At 40.5% G+C, this 25,536-nt stretch overlaps 1 protein-coding gene across 4 annotated transcripts in view; it reads left to right on the top strand.

Annotated features, from left to right (window-relative positions):
• Nucleotides 1–1,569: 1,569 nt before the first annotated feature.
• Nucleotides 1,570–25,536, top strand: part of ZDHHC2 (zinc finger DHHC-type palmitoyltransferase 2) — a 479,179-nt gene continuing 455,212 nt past the window's right edge. For all 4 annotated transcript variants that reach the window (XR_008400731.1, XM_053703926.1, XM_053703923.1 and 1 more), the window contains exon 1: nt 1,570–1,836. Coding sequence is in view for 3 of the 4 variants with exons in the window: in XM_053703926.1 (XP_053559901.1) it covers nt 1,710–1,836 (127 nt within the window). In the remaining variant the exon portion in view is untranslated. The remainder of the gene's footprint in view (nt 1,837–25,536) is intronic.

Here is a 25,536-nt window from a genome sequence, read left to right as displayed (position 1 = left end):
ATCCAACTTTATGTTTTAAAACATCACACATCAACTTTTAAAACATGGCAGACTGTTGGTAACATGGTACAGTACACTTTAACTGTACATAAATAACACGTCAACAGGGAAAACATGGAAAATAGCAAAACAATTTCAACACTGTTTGGAAGATGAGGAGGACGAGGGCAATTGGGCAGCACTAACACAAGCAGGTTCTGCAAAACACACAGTAAAAGGCATGCACAGCACATGAGCTGTAACAGGCATGCACAGCACATGAGCTGTAACAGGCATGCACAGCACATGAGCTGGCATGGAAACCACAGTAAAAGCGATGCACAGCACATGAGCTGGCATGGAAAACAACCCCACATTGCAAAACACACAGTACAGTACTGTAACAGGCATGCACAGCACATGAGCTGTAACAGGCATGCACAGCACATGAGCTGGCATGGAAATCACCCCCAGAATGCAGAACACACAGTAAAAGGCATGCAAACAACCAAGCTCAGCTCCCTACCTTTCCACTTCTTGAGATGCACCAAAAAGGCTCCTAAACCTGCTGCAAAAGGCTCCAAAACCTGCTGCAAATGGCTCCAAAAGGCCCCACAACTTGCTGCAAATGGCTCCAAAAGGCTCAACAACTTGCTGCAAATGGCTCCAAAATCTCTCCAACACCTCCACACTACACACTCACGTGCTACCCACACTTCAGTATGCAGGGGGCGGAGCTATAAACCGGGACACTTGTTTCGTATTGCGAAAAAATTAGTAAACCGAGGCATTTTTTTTAAAGAATTTTCATTCGTAAACCGAATTTTTCGTTTACCGAGGCGTTCGTTAACCGAGGTCCCACTGTATATTAATAATTATCACTGTTTTCAGTGAGAGCTTTTAATGTGCATGTGCACGTGAAGCATATCTAGATATACTCCATGCACCCGCATTTTAAATCTTGCATCTGCTCAGAGAGCTGGCAGTGACTGTTGTACTGGCAACAGCACAGTGTTTAAAATGCAAGTGCATGAAGCATATTTAGATATTTTGTATATGGTTCACAGGCACACACGCCTCAAAACCGCTCACTAAAAACAGTAATAGCTTTTACAAGAAGCATTTGTGCTAATACAAGTGTACTGCAAGAATAATCTTAAATTCAAAATTGAAAAGCATTGGTGTGAATTTCAGTTTTGGCCCAATGGTCACTTTCAGGTAGTATGTGTTGTTTTTGTTTGCCTATTTGTGTGTATGTTTTGTTGATATTTTCTTTTGATGTCCCCTATCTCTTCTGCAGTTCTACCAAAATATGATCTCAAGCAATATAGTTACTTCGTGTGAATCAGTGTTTGTACGTGTTTAGGTTTTAACCATGATACAGATTTGTATATTTGTAATTATTTCACATTTGGTGTGGCGTTGCTGAGAGGTCGTTTCCACTTACAGTGCCAAGTTAATTGATAAAATGCAGCCAGTGTAGAGTAGCCTGGCAGTGTTATTAGGAGCTGCTGCAGCCTGGGCATCCAGTGCTACTCCTGCCTGTGAGGGGCGGTGCAGGGGAGGAGCCTGCTCACAGACACACACACATTGTGTAGCTCTCTCCGAACAGCACTCCTGGGCTCTTACGGTTTCTCCTTATCAACACTGCCATCTGCATTGCCCAGACTGCGGGCAGGGAGAGGAAAGACCTGACCTCAATGTACCCATGAAGTGAGCCCCTACTGAACATGGCGCCGTCTGGTCGTAGCAGCGTCAAACGGAGATGCAGAAGATGTCTGTATTGGATCCCCGTGTTATTTATCTCCATCATCGTTTGCTGGTCTTACTACGCCTATGTGATCCAGCTCTGCATAGGTAAGTGAGACTCTCTGAAAAACATCTCCCTGCCCTGTGCTCCCTCACACACCCAGGTACACCAAGTGCCAGCCAGGGGCTCACTTTATATGTTAATGTATATAGCCCTCTAATAACATATATCTATGTCAGTACCTTCATGAACCAAACTAATCACCAAAAAGTAAACTAAACTGAAATGAAAGATTAATATTTCAGTGTTTCTGGATAAATAAAAAAACAAATACTGTACATGTACTGGCTAATTCATGCCAAGTGTGTATAAACACCGACTACAATATAATACCTATTTTCATGTATTTTGATATTGGATGAAAAAGCCAATACATTTGTTTACATTTTTGTTTATGATAAACAATAATAATATTTAAGGGTACTACATCACTGAACATTACCCACTATTATAGTGTAAGATTTAATAACCTACAGACTAATTATGCAATATTCTGCTTATTGTAGAGTTGATAATGTATTACTGTATACATGTAAGATATTCATCACCTCTTAGTGATATGTTTAATGTCCTTAAATCGTAGCACAGTCATTTATAACCAAAAGTACACACAGACCATAGAACATGTGTATTACACACTAATATTAGTGTCCAAGTTAATTTATAATATAAAGTTTCAGTGAAAGAGAGTATGCAGTTGCTAAACCAATTCATTTTTCTTTTTCTGTTTCCTGTGTAACTAATTCCTTGCTTAAATAATTGTTTTTCAGTCAAAGAAGTAGGCACTCCATATATTTTTATATGTCCTCTGCATTCCATACCTACAGTATTTCCCCATTTGCAACACACTGAGTGCTATCTTTTTTTCTGCCAATTAAGCATTCCAGATCAGCGTCAATCAGCTACGTTAATTTCTGAGTCTTACCTGCCTAAAAAATTCAGTTTGTTTTTATATTTAGTTATAACAGTATTGTGTGTCTATATATATATATATATATATATATATATATATATATATATATATATATATATATATATATATATATATATATACATTTCTGATATAAATAATATGTCTTTTTGAGAAACTCATGATAGAGGGTTGATTGAAATCGGTAAATTCTGGTTTTCAGACATTTACTTAAGATGAATGTCAATATGAGAGGTTCTCTGTGGTGGTTTGGATTATGTGATTGACATTTAGGAAATCACTAGAATAGAGAAGCTTTGTCGTTGGGGTACAGCTAAAAGGAGCCTAAATCTCCCTTGCAGATACAATAGTCCTTCCTTTTAAAGCTGCCACATTATTTGTGCCAGACATTGAGTATATGACAGTACTGCAAATCCCACTGTAATAATTGTGGTTGGGGAGGTCAGAAAAGGCCTGTGAGATTACTTCCTATGACTCTAAAGAGTGACTGCACATTGTTGTTTTTTGGTTTGGCTAAATATGTATATTTTTTTGTCTTTATTCCTAATATTGTCTAGAATGTAATATACAAATTTTAGCCATATATTCAGGATAATTTAGATATGCAAATTTACATTTCTAATTGCCAAAGTTCCCAAATGCTTGTCAAATAAATTAATTGCTTGGAAGGAATAGAAAACATACAAGGTTTGAAATCAATATCCAAATGTTACAGGATGTATTTATTTCAATGTTGTATTTTATAAAGCTTGTAAGAGACAAGACAAAATTTAAAAAAAACATACAGGAGGAATTAATGGCCCTATTCCCGTGGGAACTTACAATCTAGAAGGGTAGGAGGTTGAGAAACAGGAGGTGAGGACTGCAAGATTGAGAAATATGTTAATGCAGAGTTAGATGAGGGAAATGTTAGGTAAGTGAAATTAATTTATTATTGAGTTTGGTGGTACGCTTCTCTGAATAAAAAAGTCTTCCAGACAGGACGAGGGAGAGTGTTCCAGAGGGTAGGTGCTGCACAACAGAATTCCTGCAGTCTAGCATGGCAAGAGGTGATAGTCGAAGATGCAAGGAGCAGGTCAGCATATGATTGTTTCAGTGGCATATGCACATATGATCCTCATGCCCTGTGGACTCTTATTCACACACTGTGCCAGGCAGCATGTATTATATCAGTGGTTACTTAATTTAAATCATTAGAAATCAAATTCAGTTGAGAACTGAAAAAAGAATACACTTATTCAATTTTTTTTTTTAGATGATTTTTATTGAGGTAATATATAAATCAGTACAAGATAAACAGTTACATAGGCCCTCAACCCGTAAGGGCAAACAACAGTGATATGCAGTACTATACATAAACCACGTAATATTTACATATTATAAAGCATAGATAAAAACATACAGTTGGAAGCCTAGAGTTAGAGAACATGCTAGCATTGAAATTCTACCTTTGTGGTTAATAAAGCCTATAAATTAACATATAGGGCCACTATAAGGCCCTTGGGTCTATATTTATCCATATGCATGTAAAACCATCAAGTATATAACCTATAGGGCAACAATTTTAGCTCTTATATATAGCACGCTCCTTGAACTAAAGAGACCCAATTCAGATCTCTAACCACTAGAAAATGCATGTTAAAAAAAAGGAGAAGAGTAAAACATAATATAGAGATAGTAATATTACTAGCCGCTATAATATGGTAGCCATTTGTTAGATGGCAGGGTGATTAAAGGGAATCTGCGTTCCTAAGTTTAGTTACTAAACATCTACTAAGGGAAAGCCCTTGGGGGGGGGGGGGAACAGGGCCAACCAACAATTAGTTTAAGACTATTTAAGTAGGACTGCGAAGAAATAGAATTCACAACTAAACTCAGTGACTTAACTGGTGGGTGCTCAGGTATAAACAATTAAAGACTATCCATTTTGCTCTAGGAAAATATATACGCATACAGTAAGCATCAAGAAATCCGCACCTATATACATCTCAAAGAAAGCAGTACATTTTTATATATTATGTTGGGGTATAGGTGTTCCAAAGCTGATTTTAACTTGAATAAGCACAAGGGTTAAGATATGCCGCCCCGGCCGTAGGCAGCACACCAGTCCCCATGTCAAACAATGCTATAGCATGTGAGCAGTAATTAAGTGTAGATTACTAGTTTGAGCTAGCTGATTTGGAGGTGATGTAGAACACAATTAGATCTAAGTAGGGAGAACTATAGGATTGTGTATATAATGGCAATATGCTGATAGGTTACTGTTCAGGGTCTATTGAGACTGGAGTAGTATAGGAAAAAATATGTGAAGACTAACCTTGGTATACACTGCCACCAACATGAACAAGACATCTCAAATAATGCCATCTCACTATTTCTATTGCATATAAAGATCTATATGGGGACTTATGATATGGTACAATTTAGATAATAGGCAAAAGAATATTTTAAGTTGCAGGAGACCATTGTAACTGACCCGCTATATCTGGAATCTTAGTATTCAGTGACTAGTAATAGTCTAAAAATCGCCATGTGGTATAGTGTATAAGTAATGACCTAGATAGATAATAGTGCTCAAACTATGGGTCCGGAATTATCCCCTTGTAAATTGGCTAGTAGAGGGCATGTGTATAACATATTTAAACATTAACAACTTATGAAACTAACAAGTCTAAATCTTCTTGTGGGTGGATATCCTGCACATAAGTGTTAAACATTAATCCTGAGTCTAAACATCGTTTGTGGCCTTTAGTAGTGAGAACACATAAAATCTGACTAGTAGAATCATTATATACAGTGTAAGATAATGGCTGTTCTGGCGGGAAGCTACATGGTACTAGGATAAACATATATGCTCTAACCTACTCCTGATTTGCTTAATGTCCGTTCCACTTGTTGGATTATTGTCCCCGGCACTTCAGAGCCATTGAGTGAGATTCTGAGCATGAGGGCAAAGCTGGGTAGTAACAAGGGGCTCCAGTAATCGGAGCTCAAGTATCCATAGCTAAGGATCGCCAAGTTGTTGAAATGTTGTGGTTGCGAAAAGGGGATCCCTAAGTCTTTATCAGTTACTGCGCTGAAGATGTACATCATCGCAGCCAACCTTATCTTGCTATATCTGTAAGCTGGTGCCTCCCACACCTCGACCTGCACATCTGTTTGATGCTCTAGCATTTCGGGGAGATATTTCCCGGTCCACACTTGTTGGGCCAACACCTCGGCTGCCTGTTCCGCCTCGCACCGTGCCCCGCAAGGTAGGGAGTTCGATGCCCATGATCCACACTGCCGCTTTACCTCTGTGTCATCAGCGGTGTCAACAGCTTCCCTTGTCGGGACCACTCGATCTCCAACAGAAGGAGTTTTCTCTTTTTTTGCAGCGCTGCTCGTTAAACTGTGAAGCCCCTCATCGCCGCTGTAAATTGAACCATTTGCTGGCGGAAAGAGGACAAAATGGCCGCTCGCATTCTGAGCAGCGTGTGCAATCATGCAGTCGCCATGCTGCGTAGTATGTCCACGGTCACTACCAGAATCTGTAGATAGGTTATCCAGATTGTGCCATACTGTATCTGTACAGATCTCACACAAAGCCTGCTTTAAGTTCACTCAGAGCATCCCTAGATGTATCAGGGGTCCAGTTTTAGCACATAACAGGGATTTGCATGTATATAAACCCCCTTTTTTCAAGTTGGAGTCGGGAGCTCTTCAGAGATGCGTCCTGTTCCTTAAGCGGTTAGCTCCGCCCCCCTCTACACTTATTCAATTTTGTTTGTAAAAATTGTGTTCTGGGTGTTTGTAATGCTCTGTACTTGCTGAGTCTTAATTCCAATTCAGAAGCTCAGATGTTAAACTTGTCCATGGATGAACAGTTACGTCTCACTCGTAAGAATTCACCAATTGGGAGAGATCTCAGTGTACTAACTGCGTGTGCCCTAGAGTGATGTAAAATTGAATTTGTAGCTATACTTTTTTGATATAAATCTGTTTCCAACTGACCCATTTCGTCTTTATGGATCTTTAAGTCCAGGAAATTTACTTCTGATTGACTGATATCGAATGTTAATGTAATATTAAGTTGATTGGAATTTAACTTATTCAGGAATGATTTTAGTTCCATTTCTAGACCTTCCCAGATATACAAAATATCATTGATGTAGCGAATCCAAAGTGGAATATGGTCACAATATTGAGCATTATCATCTGAATAGACAAGTTCCTATTCCCACCAACCAAGAAACGAATTAGCATAGGTAGGAGCACATGATGTGCCCATTGCCATTACTCTGATCAGTGAAAAATATTGTTCGTTGAATGCAAAATAATTGTGATTTAGGTCAAATTGAAGTAACTCCAAAATGAACAAATTATGTTCTTTAGATTCGGTGCCATCCATGTCCAGAAAGTATTTAACTGCATGAGTCCCCATATCTTATATAACCATATATAGTATATTGAACTTATATTTGTAAAATTATTTGTATTGCCTTTAGGAATTTTTTTTTATCACTAATCAATATACCAGGACTCAATATATGATTACCATATGTACATTTTACCCCTGCTAAGACCATACTATTAAACCCATGATTGTGTTTTTAAAACTTTTTACTCTTTTATATTCTTTTTACAAATAATTTTTAATAAAAGTTTAAGTTTTAACAATATCATGATCAAATGATGAATATAAAATCAACGTCGACAGTGCAAATAAGTTATTATTTTTTTCAGTTCTCAACTTAAAGGGACACTGAACCCAAACTTTTTCTTCCGTGATTCAGATAGAGCATGAAATTTTAAGCAACTTCCTAATTTACTCCTATTATTACATTTTCTTAATTATCTCAATATCTTTATTTAAAATGCAAGAATGTAAGTTAAGATGCCGGCCCATTTTTGGTGAACAACCTGGGTTGTTCCTGCTGATTGGTGGATAAATTCATCCACCAATAAAAAGGTGCTGTCCAGAGTTCAGAATGAAAAAAAAGCTTAGATGCATTCTTTTTCAAATAAAAATAGCAAGAGAGCGAAGAAAAATTGATAATAGGAGTAAATTAGAAAGTTGCTTAAAATTGCATGCTCTATCTGAATCACAAAAGAACAAATTTGGGTTCAGTATCCCTTTAATATTCTCAACTTAATATTTCTACATATAGCTGATGGTTTACTAAACAAATATATATATTTATACCTATATACAACCTCAATCCCCGAAAAAGTTGGGACAATATGGAAAATGCAAAAAACCCCAAGAAATTTGAAAACGCATTATTAACACATTATCTGATATTTTACTTTGTGAATTTAATGTATTTTTACAAATATACACTCATTTAAAATCTGATGACTGCAACACACTCCAAAAAAGTTGGCACAGTCGACTGTTTACCATTGTGTAACATCACCTTTTCTTTTAATAACACTTATTAAGCTTTTGGGCATCGAAGACATCAGTTGGTTAAGTTTAGCAAGCAGAATTTTCCCCATTTCATCCATTATGCATGTCTTCAGCTGCACGACTATACGGGGCCTTCGTTGCCTTATTTTGCACTTCATAATGCGCCACACATTCTCAATCGGAGACAGGTCAGGGCTGCAGGCAGGCCATGCTAGTACCCGAACCTGTTGATAACACTGACGTGTCCAACTTTAGGGGGCACTATACACAAATTATCAGAGATGCCTGAGGAAACGGCTAGTTTAGTCGAGAAACGCGTTGCAATCTGTTTTTAAACATTTGTTTTTATATACCTTGGGTAACACAAACACCCACAGGTTTTTATATAATTTGTTTTAATAAAATTATTCTCTGAATTATATGGAAGCCTGAGCGTGAATCATCATTCCCAGCACATGACCTCCTGTGCCTTGGAATCAGTTTTGCTGGGACACTGTGAGTTCCCAGCCTGCGCCAATTAGCACACTTGGTGCTGCTCTATTTGTCAGTATAACCACAATACAAGACCTGTTGTACCTTTTCATCACCACAGTATCACACTAGGAGGCGACCTCTTTTTTGTGATTCTTCATTCACAGATTCCTGCATGCTAGTACCCACACTTTCTGCTTATGCAACCATGCGCTTGTAATCCGGGCAGAATGGAATTTGGTGTTGTCCTGTTGGAAAATGCAGGGACGTTCATGGAAAGACGACGTTTGGATCGCAGCATATGTTGCTGCAAAATGTATACATATCATACTGCATTAAAGGGACGGTCTACAGCAGAATTTTTTATTGTTTTAAAAGATAGATAATCCCTTTATTACCCATTTCCCAGTTTTGCATAACTAACACAGTTATAATAATATACTTCTAACTTCTGTGATTATCTTGTATCTAAGCCTCTGCAAACTGCCCCTTTTTTCAGTTCTTTTGACAGACTTGCAGTCTAGCCAATCAGTGCCTGCTCCCAGATAACTTCTCGTGCACGAGCACAGTGTTATCTATATGAAATACGTGAACTAACACCCTCTAGTGGTGAAAAACTGTTAAAATGCAATCTGAAAGAGGTGGGCTTCAAGGTCTAAGAAATTAGCATATGAACCTCCTAGGTTAAGCTTTCAACTAAGAATACCAAGAGAACAAAGCAAAATTGGTTATTATAGTAAATTGGAAAATTGTTTAAAATTACATGCTCTATCTGATTCATGAAAGTTTTTTTTGGCCTAGACTGTCCCTTTAAAGGTGCTCTCACAGCTGTACAAGTTATCCATGCCATGGGCACTGACACACCCACATACCATGACAGACGCTTTTGGACCTGATGCTTATAACAGCTTGGATGGTCCTTTTCCTCTTTGGCCCGAAGAACACAATGACTGTTTTTTCTAAAAACTTTTAAAATGTTGACTCATCGAACCACAAACATGATTCTACTGTGCTACTGTCCATCTCAGATAAGACCGAGCCCAGAGAAGTCTGCGGTGCTTCTGGACAGTGATGATGTATCGCTTCTTCTTTGCATAGTAAAGCCTTGACTTGCATATGTGGATGTGGATGTGTGAGGTGTTGACTCACAAAGGTTTACCAAAGTATACCCGAGTCCGTGTCAAGATATCCATTACGGACCAATGATGGTTTTTGAGACAGTGATGTTTAAGGGATCGGAGATTATGCGCATTCAGAAGTGGTTTTCGTTTTTGCCCTTTACGCACTGAGATTTGACCGGATTCCTTGAATCTTTTAATTATATTGTGCACTGTAGAAGGTGAAATGCCCAAAATACTATCGATTTGTCCTTGGCAGATTGGCGAGTCTCGACCCATCCTTGCTCTTGAAGGACCTTATATACTATGATTACACGATTGCCTCACCTGTTTTATATCACCTTCTTTTTTCAACTTGTCACATTGCTATTATTCATAATTTGCCCCTGTCCCAACTTTATTGGAACGTGTTGCAGTCATCCGATTTATATATTTATATATTTTCAAAAATACATTAAATTTACTAAGTAAAACATAAAATAATGTGTTAATGATATGTTTTCAATATAGTACAGGGTGAATTGAATTCTTTTTGTTGTTTTTTATTTTGCATTCCCATACTGTTCCAACTTTTTCGGAATTGGGGTTGTATATAGATGAATATATATAGGAATATCTATTTATAAATACTTAGAACATATTTCCCTATGTACAGAACACTGGAATGTGAAATATTTACAGTAAATACATAGTTAAAATCTTTATTAAATATGAATATTATATAAATATGTGTTAAGAAGTTTTCATTTACTTAACTGCAAAGGGCTCCAATGCACTAATATATATGTCTAATATATATATATGTGTTTATATGTTTATATATGTCTGTACATACATATATACACATATAAATACATATGTAGTAGGGAAAAGGAAGGCGCCAATAGGGTGATAACGCTAAAATCCTGAGAAACAAGTAGAGAAGGAACACTGACGGAGGGGCAGGTGAATGGCGGTAAACAGTGTTTAAAGCTCCACTTAGCCAAAAAAATAGCACAGTCCACTACTGGAAAGAGGAGAGAGCAAACTCCAGCAGAGTAGAATAAAACAGTTTTATTAAAATCTTTTAAAAATGGCAGAGAAACGCGTTGCTTTGATGCTTTGTTTTTAAAACATTTTAATAAAACTGTTTTATTCTACTCTGCTGGAGCTTTAAACACCATTCACCTGCCCCTCCGTCAGTGTTTAGATCATCGGCACACAAGGAGGAAGGTGTGTCAGTATCCAGAGATCCTGATTGGCCTTACGGAACCCGGCCTGGCTCGAGGATCAGCTGCTGCCTTTGTCTGTCTTCCGGGCGACGTTGAGGTCCCGGTCTGCGTTGCTAGGCACGTCTTAGTGCCGCCTGGTTTGTGAGTATTGGTCTCTTCCTTCTCTACTTGTTTCTCAGGGTTTTAGCGTTATCACCCTATTGCCGCCTTCCTTTTCCCTACTACAGATTCTTTCATCGTGGACACACGCTATAGAAGAGCGGCCTCCCTATTGGATTATCTGGACAGACCTCCATCTTCACCACCCTGAGCACACCTCCGTCAGGAACTTTTGCTTCTTTGACTTTATTTCTAAATACATATGTACACATGTATAGACTTATATATACAGTTGTAATCAAAATTATTCAACCCCCTTTGCAAATCAGGCTTATGGTCAAAATTTACAGACTTTCAGCTGTTTGCAATGAACAAATCAAACAAAAGTAATTGAAATAGCTAAACACAGTGAATGCTTCCCCAAATTCAACTGAAAATGCAACTTTTAATGAATTAGGCAGTCTCAAAATTATTCAACCCTTTAGTACTTAGTAGAGCATCCTTTTGCTGTTATGACCTGCTGCAAACGAGATGCATAGTCAGACACCATATTCTGGCAGCGTTCCTGAGGAATCTTAGTCTTAGCCCATTTCTCATGAGCAATGGACTCCAGTTCAGTTATATTCTTGGGTTTGCGTGCTGCAACTGCTTTCTTCAAATACCACCAGAGATTTTCTCTGTGGTTCAAGTCAGGCAACTGTGATGGCCACTGTAGAATCTTCCAGGACTTCTTCTGCAACCAAGCCTTGTTCGAATTTGAGGTATGCTTGGGATCAATGTCCTGTTGGAAGGTCCAAAGACACCCAAGCTGATACTTCAATGAATCCATCTTGCCTTCCACACACTGCAAGTTTCCAGTGCCAAAGGATGCAAAGCAGCCCCAGATAAATTTATTTGATTCAGATGGTGTCAAGCATGTGTGGCGGCAACCAGGTGAGGCGAACAAAGACAAGTTTGTCTTGCCTTCAGTAAAGGATGGTGGTGGGAGTTTCATGGTCTGGGCCTGCATGAGTGCTGCCGGCACTGGGGAGCTACAGTTCATTGAGGGAACCATTAATGCTAACATGTACTGTAACATACTGAAGCAAAGCATGATCCCCTCCCTTCGGAGACTGGGTCACAGGGCAGTAACATTCCAACATAACGACCCCAAACACACCTCCAAAATGACCATTGCCATGCTAAAGAAGCTGAGGGTAAAGGTGATGGACTGGCCAAGCATGTCTCCAGACCTAAACCCTATTGGAGCATCTGTGGAGCACTCTCAAGCGGAATGTGGGGGAGCGCAAAGTCTTTAACATCCATCAGCTCTGTGATGTCGTCCTGGAGGAGTGGAAGAAGACTCCAGTGGCAACCTGTGAAGCTCTTGTGAACTCCATGCCCAAGAGGGTTAAGGTAGTGCTGGAAAATAATGGCGGCCACACAAAATATTGACACTTTGGGCCCAATTTGGACATTTCCACTTAGGGGTGTACTCACTTTTGTTGCCAACGGTTTAGACATTAATGGCTGTATATTGAGTTATTTTAGATTAAATCTTTTTATTAAGCATTTGAAAATTACAGTAAAAAACAAATTGGTCATAATAGGCCATTAACATGTCATCTGGCACTTACAAACAAGAAACTGTAATAGAACATGGTCATAGTAAAAGTTCAGTAAATCGTTGTAGTGCTGACAAGTAGCTACTGCTAATTATAGGGCATACGTCCTTATCTTTCACCAGGCTCCTTCTTCTGTATCATTACAAGTGTTAGTATGGCTATAATGCCCCTGTAGCACTGTATTCTCCTTGAAGACCATCTAGCAGTTTAATAAGGGACAGGTGATCGACTGGTAAAGCTTGGGAAGGAAAAAGAAGAACTCCCCAATTCTATATTATTGACCAATTATATTAATGAAAACAAACCTAAAACAACAAAAAAAAACTAAAATATAAACAAGTCGTTACATATAAGTTACATTTGACTATTAGTAAGCCTATAATTGCCACCACATCACGGTCTTCTCTATTCTCCCAAAGTTATGTACTTCCACTGCTCCTTCCTATACCCCATAGGACCTTGTTTCCTTGGTCCCACAACGTTATGTACCCCAAATGGATTCACTCCCCCATCTCCTCCTTCCCAATTTATCTATGATTAATACCCTCACCTTCCTTTCCTAGCATCCAGTAATACCATATTTTCTGAAAGGAATCTGAAGTATTTTGTACCTGAGCGGCTGATACATACATACAATACGTTTGTTTGAGTTTGGACAATATTTCCACCCATGAAGGCACTCCCGTCTTCCAGTACCTTGCTATGCTAGTTCTGGTTATGGTGCATAGTATTCTAATGAAGGCATTGATATATTTATTGAAAGCAGGTAGATTGTCATGTAAGAGAGCTTGTGATATTTCTAGGTGTATGGTCTCATCCAACAGATCACTTAAGAGTCTAGATAGGTTTTTCCAAATAGCATTAACCCTCGGGCATTCCCACCACATGTGAAGGTAGGTACCCACCTCCTCACAACCCCTATAGCAGAGTCTAGTTCAGTTTCTAACGGAATGTGCTGTTTGAATGGGAGTTAGGTACCACCTAAAAGAGGTCTTGATAATATTTTCCCTAAGAACCGCACTTAATAAGTTTTTGCACGAGTCATAAAACAATCTATCCCAATCTTCTTGGTCTTTCTCCACCCCCAGATCAGTCTCCCATCTGAGTATTAGAGCTGATTTAGATTTAATTTTAGCTGTTTGCAAGTCAATATATATTTGTGAGATTGCGTGTTTGGATCTAATAGGGGTGCAACTTAGTCTTTCTAGATTTGTAGTAGGTTGTATAGTTCTGTTGGCAATGTAAGCGCGAATCACAGATGCTATTTGCAGGTACAGAAACCACTGCAATGGTAACGGTTCTATTTTTTGGCTCAACTGTGCATAAGAAATAGGGGTTCCATTGTTAACAAGATCCCTTATTTTCCCATTTACTTATGATTGGTCTATGGTCAGGGTTTATCAGCTATTTTAGGTTTTTTTTCAACGAGTTTACAGGGAAGATATTTGAAGTCCCAAGTGCCGATTTCTACTCCCATATTGACAATCTGGTAATTGGAGCAATAAGTGTGGTTTCCACCCCCCCAACCCCGGACCCCATATGATATCTTCAGGGGAGCTGAGCTTCCCCAATTCAGATTCTAGGGTCGGCCAGAGGATATTGTCATCTCTCCTACCACATATGGAGATCTGAGCTAGTCTAGACGCCCGATAATAGTCTTGTAAATTAGGCAAACCCACCCCCCCAACTGTCCGTGTCGCGCAAGAACCCTAGCTGGAATCCTAGCCTGTTTCCTGTCTCTAAGAAATCAGTGTAAGGCTGATTGAATAGAGTCAAGGTCTTGTGTGTTAATCTTTATTGGTAAGACTCTAAATAAATATAGTAGTCTCGGCAATATATTCATTTTAATGGAGGTCAGTCTTCCATACAAAGAGATTTTTTATGTCTGCCATCTGTTAAGGTCTGAGCGGATTTTCTTAAATAGTGGGATGTAGTTTTCTTTGCAAAGACTAGAAGAGTGGGGAGTCAAATTTATTCCCATATATTTAATGCTATTTTTGGTCCATTTAAATTCGAAGTTAGTTTCAATAAGTTTAAGTGCGTGTTTTGGAAGGTTAATGGGAAGGGGCTCACGCTTGTCTAAATTAATTTTATGCCCAGAGACAGAGGAAAACTCCCGTATAGTTTTGTACAAATTTGGAAGCGTCAGTAGTGGTTTGGTTATTTTCAATAGAATGTCATCTGCGAACAGAGTTATCTTATGGTTGAATTTCCCAATCTGTAATCCCGATATGTCTGGGTTATTTCGGATTGAGGCTGTAAGTGGCTCTATACACAGCGCAAACAGGAGTGGTGATAAGGGACATCCCTGTCTGGTTCCGTTCAGAATCTTAATGGGTGTGGAATGATGCCCAATTGCTCTTATACGTGCGGTAGGGGTGGAGTAAACATTCTTAAGCGCTGCGAGAAAAGGGCCATGAATTCCTCTCATCTCAAGCACCGTCCACATATACTGCCAGTCCACTCTGTCGAATGCCTTCTCCGCGTCCAATGATAGGAGCAGAGAAGGCACTCCCCTATCAGTCAAATGGTCCATTATTACTGTCATTCTCCTTACATTGTCAGGAGCTTCCCTACCCGTAATGAAACCTACTTGGTCTGTGTGAACCATTGTCGCGATTATTCGTTTGAGTCTGTTGGCCATCACCTTTGTCACAATTTTAATATCTTGGTTAATAAGGGAAATAGGTCTATAGTTGGAGCAATACTTTGGGTTCTTCCCTGGCTTAGGTAAGACAACTATTTTAGCTTGGAGTAGTTCTGTTGGAATTTCATGGCCCTCCATAATATGGTTTGCAAAACTGACTAGGTGGGGAATTAAAACCGATTAAAACAATTTATAGTACTCACTAGAGAACCCATCTGGTCCTGGTGCCTTCCCTGGTTTGAGATCTTTAAGAACTGCCAAAATTTCTGCTTGGGAGATCTTGGCATTTAGTGAATCCCGGTCACTCTCCGAAATTTCGTCCAGTCGCGTAAAGTCTAGAAAGTCATTCTGTAATTGTTGTGTATTGTCGTCATAGGTTATCTTTTTGCCGTCATACAGATTCCCATAATAATCTGCAAACATGTCTACAATCTCTTGCTGGTGGGAAGTGAGGAAGCCCAATTTGTTTTGCAAAAGTGCTATTGAAGAGGCCTGTTGTGCATCTCTAATTTTTTTTGCCAAATATTTATCGGGCTTGTTTGCATACAAAAAGTAATTTGTTTTTAATCTATGCGCCGCCCTGATGGAATGCTCGTTCAAATATTTTGCTATGGTCTGTCTTTTAAGTTGCAATGTGTGAAGGGTAGCTGCAGAAAGAGTCAATTTGTGGGAGCGTTCTAGTTCCTCTATCTCGGTGTACAACTGTGACAGATGCGCCTTAATTTTCTTGATATATATATATATATATATATAGTTTTTCCCTTAATGAGTAATCCCTGGACTACTGATTTATGTGCCGCCCAGACTGTTATGGGATTAGATGTTGAATCCAAGTTTATATTCCAATATTCTCCTAACGCCCTAATTAGGTTATTTTTAGTTTGGGGATTTTTTAAGCAAGCAGGTTCATAATTACAGGCTCACATTCTATTTACACCCCTCAATTCTCCCAGTTGTACTTGAGTTATAGAATGGTCTGACCAAACGCATGTGTGAATGCTAGTGGACCTAAGGACCGGTTGCAGTATCTGACTGCTAAAAATATAATCTAGCTTGGAGTATGACTTGTGAGCTGCAGAATAGTATGTAGTGTCTGTGGTTATGCCAATCTGGGTTTTCCAAGTGTCAACAAGGGAGTGTGGATTCAGAGAGTCTAGAATAGTTTTGGCCATAGACCTAAGTCTCCTGTGTTTCTTGGAGAGTTCACTGGAGGTCCTATAAACTAGATTTTGAAAGTCTAGGTTAAAGTCTCCTGCCAGAATAATACACATTTTAGACCAGGTAGTTAATAAATGTGAAATTTGTTTGAAAAAGGTGTTCTGTTTTTCGTTTGGGGCATAGACGTTACATAGGACTACATCCACACCCTGAAGCTGACCCTGTACGAAAATGTATCGTCCCTCAGTGTCTGCTATTGTTTCCCCATGTACAAACAACACTGAATGGTTATATTGAGTTATTTTGAGGGAACAGCAAATGTATACTGTTATACAGGCTGTACACTCAATATTTTACATTGTAGCAAAGTGTCATTTCTTCAGTGTTGTTACATGAAAAGATATAATAAAATATTTACAAAAATGTGAGGGGTGTACTCACTTTTGCGAGATTCTGTGTATGTATATATGTGTGTGTGTGTATATATATATATATATATATTTACACTGAAGTAGGACAGGACCCGGTGTTGATCCGTAGTATCCCACACCAATAACAACCAACACCAGAGCTATGATGAATCACCAATTTAATGCCAAGTAAGCATAACGTTTGAGACCCCACTGGAGCCTTGGTCGCATGCAGCAAATCCAAAGAAAAGAAGTGTGCCGTGAGAGATCCTCAGGTGTGCCACGGCAGACTGACAACAGTGTGACATATTTTTTAAACTTTGCTTGTTTTTTACTCCCAGTGCAGGGGTAGTTTGTAGGAGGCATGGCATAACAGCACAATACATACAGTATGTGTGTGTTTGTGTGTATGTGTATATATATATATATATATATATATGCTGTATTAGGCTACAATGTGTAATTTTTTTTAAATTTTGGGATGGTGGTGTGCCACAGGATTTTTTAATGTAAAAAAGTGTGCCACGGCAAAAAAAAGGTTAAAAATCACTGCTCTAAAGAAATAATTTTGCTCCCGGTTTCTTAAATAGGGATGTTACCACTTTATTCACATACACCTAGATTACGAGTTATGCGCGCTATAGGGAGATTAACGAATGCAACAAAAGTTGCATTATTTTTTTTAAATTTTTTTTTTAAGTTTTCTAAAAGCTTTATTGAATCTGTCATTAATACAAATGAAAAAAAGCGAGTAAATATAAATTGACAATGAGAGGGCGCAGACTGTCCTCAAAACAGTATAATCTTACATAGTTAAAATAGATAAAAACATAATTTATGCTTACCTGATAAATTCCTTTCTCCTGTAGTGTAGTCAGTCCACGGGTCATCCATTACTTATGGGATTATATCTCCTCCCTAACAGGAAGTGCAAGAGGATCACCCAAGCAGAGCTGCTATATAGCTCCTCCCCTCTACGTCATACCCAGTCATTCGACCGAAACCAAACGAGAAAGGAGAAACTATAGGGTGCAGTGGTGACTGGAGTTTAATTTAAAATTTAGACCTGCCGTAAAAACAGGGCGGGCCGTGGACTGACTACACTACAGGAGAAAGGAATTTATCAGGTAAGCATAAATTATGTTTTCTCCTGTTAAGTGTAGTCAGTCCACGGGTCATCCATTACTTATGGGATACCAATACCAAAGCTAAAAGTACACGGATGACGGGAGGGACAGGCAGGACCTTTACACGGAAGGAACCACTGCCTGAAGAACCTTTCTCCCAAAAACAGCCTCCGAAGAAGCAAAAGTGTCAAATTTGTAAAATTTTGAAAAGGTGTGAAGTGAAGACCAAGTTGCAGCCTTGCAAATCTGTTCAACAGAGGCCTCATTTTTAAAGGCCCAAGTGGAAGCCACAGCTCTGGTAGAATGAGCTGTAATTCTTTCAGGAGGCTGCTGTCCAGCAGTCTCATAGGCTAAACGTATTATGCTACGAAGCCAGAAGGAGAGAGAGGTAGCCGAAGCCTTTTGACCTCTCCTCTGTCCAGAATAAACGACAAACAGGGAAGAAGTTTGTCGAAAATCTTTAGTTGCCTGCAAATAAAATTTCAGGGAACGGACAACGTCCAGATTGTGCAGAAGTCGTTCCTTCTTTGAAGAAGGTTTAGGGCACAATGATGGAACAACAATCTCTTGATTGATATTCCTGTTAGTGACTACCTTAGGTAAGAACCCAGGTTTAGTACGCAGAACTACCTTGTCTGAATGAAAAATCAGATAAGGAGAATCACAATGTAAGGCCGATAACTCAGAGACTCTTCGAGCCGAGGAAATAGCCATTAAAAACAGAACTTTCCAAGATAACAGCTTGATATCAATGGAATGAAGGGGTTCAAACGGAACACCCTGTAAAACGTTAAGAACTAAGTTTAAGCTCCATGGCGGAGCAACAGTTTTAAACACAGGCTTAATCCTGGCCAAAGCCTGACAAAAAGCCTGAACGTCTGGAACTTCTGACAGACGTTTGTGTAAAAGGATGGACAGAGCTGAGATCTGTCCCTTTAACGAACTAGCAGATAAACCCTTTTCTAAACCTTCTTGTAGAAAAGACAATATCCTAGGAATCCTAACCTTACTCCATGAGTAACTCTTGGATTCGCACCAATGCAAGTATTTACGCCATATTTTATGGTAAATTTTCCTGGTAACAGGTTTCCTAGCCTGTATTAAGGTATCAATCACTGACTCCGAGAATCCACGCTTTGATAGAATCAAGCATTCAATCTCCATGCAGTCAGCCTCAGAGAAATTAGATTTGGATGTTTGAAAGGACCCTGAACCAGAAGGTCCTGTCTCAGAGGCAGAGACCATGGTGGACAGGACGACATGTCCACTAGATCTGCATACCAGGTCCTGCGTGGCCACGCAGGCGCTATTAGAATCACCGATGCTCTCTCCTGTTTGATCCTGGCAATCAATCGAGGAAGCATCGGGAAGGGTGGAAACACATAAGCCATGTTGAAGACCCAAGGTGCTGTCAGAGCATCTATCAGAACCGCTCCCGGGTCCCTGGACCTGGATCCGTAACAAGGAAGCTTGGCGTTCTGGCGAGACGCCATGAGATCCAGATCTGGTTTGCCCCAACGCCGAAGCAGTTGGGCAAATACCTCCGGATGAAGTTCCCACTCCCCCGGATGAAAAGTCTGGCGACTTAGGAAATCCGCCTCCCAGTTCTCCACGCCTGGGATGTGGATCGCTGACAGGTGGCAAGAGTGAGACTCTGCCCAGCGAATTATCTTTGAGACTTCCATCATCGCTAGGGAACTCCTTGTCCCTCCCTGATGGTTGATGTAAGCCACAGTCGTGATGTTGTCCGACTGAAACCTGATGAACCTCAGAGTTGCTAACTAAGGCCAAGCCAGAAGGGCATTGAGAACTGCTCTTAATTCCAGAATGTTTATTGGAAGGAGTCTCTCCTCCTGAGTCCATGATCCCTGAGCCTTCAGGGAATTCCAGACAGCGCCCCAACCTAGCAGGCTGGCGTCTGTTGTTACAATCGTCCAATCTGGCCTGCTGAAGGGCATCCCCCTGGACAGATGTGGCCGAGAAAGCCACCATAGAAGAGAATCTCTGGTCTCTTGATCCAGATTCAGCATAGGGGACAAATCTGAGTAATCCCCATTCCACTGACTTAGCATGCACAATTGTAGTGGTCTGAGATGCAGGCGTGCAAAAGGTACTATGTCCATTGCCGCTACCATTAAGCCGATTACCTCCATGCATTGAGCCACTGACGGGTGTTGAATGGAATGGAGGACACGGCAAGCATTTAGAAGTTTTGTTAACCTGTCCTCTGTTAGGTAAATTTTCATTTCTACAGAATCTATAAGAGTCCCCAAGAAGGGAACTCTTGTGAGTGGCAATAGAGAACTCTTTGCTACGTTCACCTTCCACCCATGCGACCTTAGAAATGCCAGAACTAACTCTGTATGAGACTTGGCAGTCTGGAAACTTGACGCTTGTATCAGAATGTCGTCTAGGTACGGAGCTACCGAAATTCCTCGCGGTCTTAGTACCGCCAGAAGAGAGCCCAGAACCTTTGTAAAGATTCTTGGAGCCGTAGCTAACCCGAAGGGAAGAGCTACAAACTGGTAATGCCTGTTTAGGAAGGCAAACCTTAGGTACCGATAATGATCCTTGTGAATCGGTATGTGAAGGTAGGCATCCTTTAAATCCACTGTGGTCATGTACTGACCCTTTTGGATCATAGGTAAGATTGTCCGAATAGTTTCCATTTTGAACGATGGAACTCTTAGGAATTTGTTTACGATTTTTAAGTCCAAGATTGGTCTGAAGGTTCCCTCTTTTTTGGGAACCACAAACAGATTTGAGTAAAACCCTTGTCCGTGTTCCGACCGCGGAACTGGGTGGATCACTCCCATTAGTAAAAGGTCTTGTACACAGCGTAGAAACGCCTCTTTCTTTATCTGGTTTGCTGACAACCTTGAAAGATGAAATCTCCCTTTTGGAGGAGAAGCTTTGAAGTCCAGAAGATATCCCTGAGATATGATCTCTAACGCCCAGGGATCCTGGACATCTCTTGCCCAAGCCTGGGCGAAGAGAGAAAGTCTGCCCCCCACTAGATCCGTTTCCGGATCGGGGGCCCTCACTTCATGCGGTCTTAGGGGCAACAGCCGACTTTCGGGCCTGCTTGCCCTTGTTCCAGGACTGGTTCGGTTTTTAGCCCTGTCTGTAGCGAGCAACAGTTCCTTCCTGTTTTGGAGCGGAGGAAGTAGATGCTGCTCCTGCCTTGAAGTTACGAAAGGCACGAAAATTAGACTGTCTAGCCCTTGGTTTGGCTCTGTCTTGAGGCAGGGCATGGCCCTTACCTCCAGTAATGTCAGCGATAATTTCTTTCAAACCGGGCCCAAATAATGTCTGCCCTTTGAAAGGTATGTTAAGCAATTTAGATTTAGAAGTCACATCGGCTGACCAGGATTTAAGCCACAGTGCTCTGCGCGCTTGAATGGCGAATCCGGAGTTCTTAGCCGTAAGTTTAGTTAAGTGTACTACGGCATCAGAAATAAATGAATTAGCTAGCTTAAGGACTCTAAGCTTGTCTATAATCTCATCCAATGGAGCTGAGCTAATGGTCTCTTCCAGAGACTCAAACCAGAATGCCGCCGCAGCCGTGACAGGCGCAATGCATGCAAGGGTTGTAATATAAAACCTTGTTGAACAAACATTTTCTTAAGGTAACCCTCTTAACTTTTTATCCATTGGATCTGAAAAAGCACAGCTATCCTCCAGCGGGATAGTGGTGCGCTTAGCCAGAGTAGAAACTGCTCCCTCCACCTTAGGGACCGTCTGCCATAAGTCCCGTGTGGTGGCGTCTATTGGAAACATCTTTCTAAATATAGGAGGGGGTGAAAAAGGCACACCGGGTCTATCCCACTCCTTGTTAACAATTTCTGTAAGCCTTTTAGGTATAGGAAAAACGTCAGTACACGTCGGTACCGCAAAATATTTATCCAGCCTACATATTTTCTCTGGAATTGCAACCGTGTTACAATCATTCAGAGCTGCTAATACCTCCCCTAGTAATACACGGAGGTTCTCAAGCTTAAATTTAAAATTTGAAATGTCTGAGTCCAGTTTACTTGGATCAGATCCGTCACCCACAGAATGAAGCTCTCCGTCCTTATGTTCTGCAAATTGTGACGCAGTATCAGACATGGCTCTATTATTATCAGCGCACTCTGTTCTCACCCCAGAGTGGTCGCGTTTACCCCTAAATTCTGGCAATTTAGATAATACTTCAGTCATAACATTAGCCATGTCTTGCAAAGTGATTTGTATGGGCCGCCCTAATGTACTTGGCGCCACAATATCACGCACCTCCTGAGCGGGAGACGAAGGTACTGACACGTGAGGGGAGTTAGTCGGCATAACTTCCCCCTCGTTGTCTGGTGAAATTTTCTTTACATGTACAGATTGGCTTTTATTTAAAGTAGCATCAATGCAATTAGTACACAAATTTCTATTGGGCTCCACATTGGCCTTTAAACATATTGTACAAAGAGATTCCTCTGTGTCAGACATGTTTAAACAAACTAGCAATGAAACTAGCAAGCTTGGAAAATACTTTTCAAATAAATTTACAAGCAATATAAAAAACGTTACTGTGCCTTTTAAGAAGCACAAAAAAAACTGTCACAGTTGAAATAACAATGAACCAAATTAGTTATAGCAACCAAATTTTCACAGTAAATGCATTAAGTTAGCAAAGGATTGCACCCACCAGCAAATGGATGATTAACCCCTTAGTACCCAAAAACGGATAACAATTTAATAAAAACGTTTTTATCACAGTCAAAAACACAGTCTCACAGGTCTGCTGTGAGTGATTACCTCCCTCAAAACTAGTTTTGGAGACCCCTGGGCTCTGTAGAGACGTCCTGGATCATGGAGGAAAAAATAGGAAGACTGTGACTGAATTTTTACTGCGCAATAAAGCGCCAAAATAGGCCCCTCCCACTCATATTACAACAGTGGGGAAGCTCAGTAAACTGATTTTATTCATAAATAAACGACAGCCATGTGGAAAAATAATGCCCAAAAAGTTTTATCATCAAGTACCTCAGAGAAAAACGATTAACATGCCAGTAAACGTTTAAAAATAAAATTATGAAATGTTATTAATAAGCCTGCTGCTAGTCGCTTTCACTGCAGTGGAGGCTCAAATATAAGTTAAATGTATACAGTATTTTCTTAGTGAAGTTCCATTCCCCAGAAATACCTCAGTGTAAACATACATACATATCAGCCTGATACCAGTCGCTACTACTGCATTTAAGGCTGCACTTACATTATATCGGTATTAGCAGTATTTTCTCAGTCAATTCCATTCCTTAGAAAATAATATACTGCAACATACCTCCTTGCAGGTGAACCCTGCCCGCTGTCCCCTGTTCTGAAGTTACCTCACTCCTCAGAATGGCCGAGAACAGCAAATGGATCTTAGTTACGACCGCTAAGATCATACACAAACTCAGGTAGATTCTTCTTCTAATGCTGCCTGAGAAAGAAACAACACACTCCGGTGCTGTTTAAAATAACAAACTTTTGATTGAAGAAATAAAAACTAAGTTTAACAACCACAGTCCTCTCACACGTCCTATCTATTAGTTAGGTGCAAGAGAATGACTGGGTATGACGTAGAGGGGAGGAGCTATATAGCAGCTCTGCTTGGGTGATCCTCTTGCACTTCCTGTTAGGGAGGAGATATAATCCCATAAGTAATGGATGACCCGTGGACTGACTACACTTAACAGGAGAAACTCTGTTCTAAATTATACCAAAAACTCAGTAGGCAGTCATAAACCATGATGGTACCTTATATCTTGTATGAAGGAGACTCCAAGGTCTCTCAGCTCAGGAATAGAGGGTAAAGGGAATGAATCTAGAAGTAAGGTAGGGGGGTGGAAAGAGAGGAGGAGGGGAGGGATGTAGTTAGTCATGGGCGGGCGTGGCGCGTAAGCCATCCAATATCATGTATACTAAGCCAAAGGTAAGATCTTATGTCACCAGTGGGAAGCTAACTGGGGGACAAGACATTAGGTTTCCAGGTTGTGTCATATGAATCTTTCCAATCAGCCTATGTCAGCTCAAAAAGGTCGGAATTACCTAATTTATAAAAGATGTCTTTTTCCATGGTATATAGGTAGGCCATATAAGAGCAGACTCTTGTCCAGCTAGGCGGGGACTCTTTTTTCCAATCACAAGCGATGAGATGTTTAATGGACATAAAAAGGTAAATGCTTATGTAAGCATGATGCTTAGGGATGGTGTGGACACCTATGTGTAGTAGGGCTACTGCCGGTGAGCTACGTAATGATACTCCCAATTTGGAAAGAACCCTAAAGCATCTTATCCATAAGGGGTGAATTTTAGGGCATTCCCACCACAAGTGTAGAGAGTCCCCTCTCTGACCACATCCTCTCCAACAGTAAGGGGACGTACTAGGACATATTTTAGCCAACCTGGTAGGTACATAGTACCAATGAGCCAACAATTTATAATAAGTCTCAAATAAGGTTGTGCAATGTATGACCTTTTTGGTACGCTCAAGAGTGTGTCCCCAAACCTCTTCTGTAAATGATTTATCAAGTAGGGGTTCCCACTGAAAGGTGGGGAGTTGCTTCCGAATTTAGTTTAGGGTCTAAGAGAGTATAGTATCTGGAGAGAGGCAACATTGCCTCTTTCCCTGGCTCCATGTGGTCTCCCAAGGGGTTAATGGGCGGGCTAACTGAGGCTTGAAGCCTCAACTGGTCAGAAAGCTTTTGATTCTGTGGTATTCGAATTTTAGAATATGGGGTAAGGCCACATCCACCTCTAACTGAGAGACGGTTCTGAATCCACTTTCCGGTGGTGGAAGCCAGAGGTCTGAGACTACATGAACTCCAAGTTGAGCCCGTTTCAATGGATGGGTATCCTGTAAGCCTGCTAGTAGGCCAGGCATAGAGGTAATGGGAGATGTGTGAGGGGCAATATGTCTAGAATGGCGGATTTTGTCCCAGGAGTGCAGGCATTCCCAAATAATAGGGTTTGTCAAGGTTAGATCTCTGCGGCAATGTGTGGGCGTCCAGATAAGATCTCGTAAAGTTAGGTTGTAGGGCAGCGAGGCCTGTTCAATGGAGCGCCATTTGCAGGTAGACTGTCTGACACCCCATTGTGAGATATGGGTGAGCATCGCCCCCTCATAGTATCTTACTATTGAGGGAGAGCCTAGTCCCCCGTTTATCCTGGGCAATTGCAGAACTTTCTCTGACATAAACCCCACTTCTAAACACCCCTAATCTGCTGCCCCAGACATCGCCGGCACCTACATAATGTTAACACCTAATCTCCTGCTCCCGATATCGCCACCACTATACTAAAGTTATTAACCCCTATTCACCTGCACCCCAACATCGCCTACACTATAATAAATCTATTAACTCCTATTCTGCCTCTCCCCGACATTGCCACAACTAAATAAAGTTGTTAACCCCTAAACCTCTGGCCTCCGACATCACTACCACTAAATAAATCTATTAACTCCTAAACCGCCAGCCCACCACATCACAACAACCTAAATGAAACTATATTAACCCCTAAACCTAACCCTAACGTAACCGTAAGCCTAACCCTAACACCCCCTAAC

The sequence above is a fragment of the Bombina bombina genome, chromosome 2, assembly GCF_027579735.1.
Source record: "Bombina bombina isolate aBomBom1 chromosome 2, aBomBom1.pri, whole genome shotgun sequence".
In the NCBI taxonomy this organism is placed as follows: Eukaryota; Metazoa; Chordata; class Amphibia; order Anura; family Bombinatoridae; genus Bombina; species Bombina bombina.
Note: the sequence above shows the minus strand (reverse complement) of the source record. Positions and strands in the feature narration are given on the sequence as shown.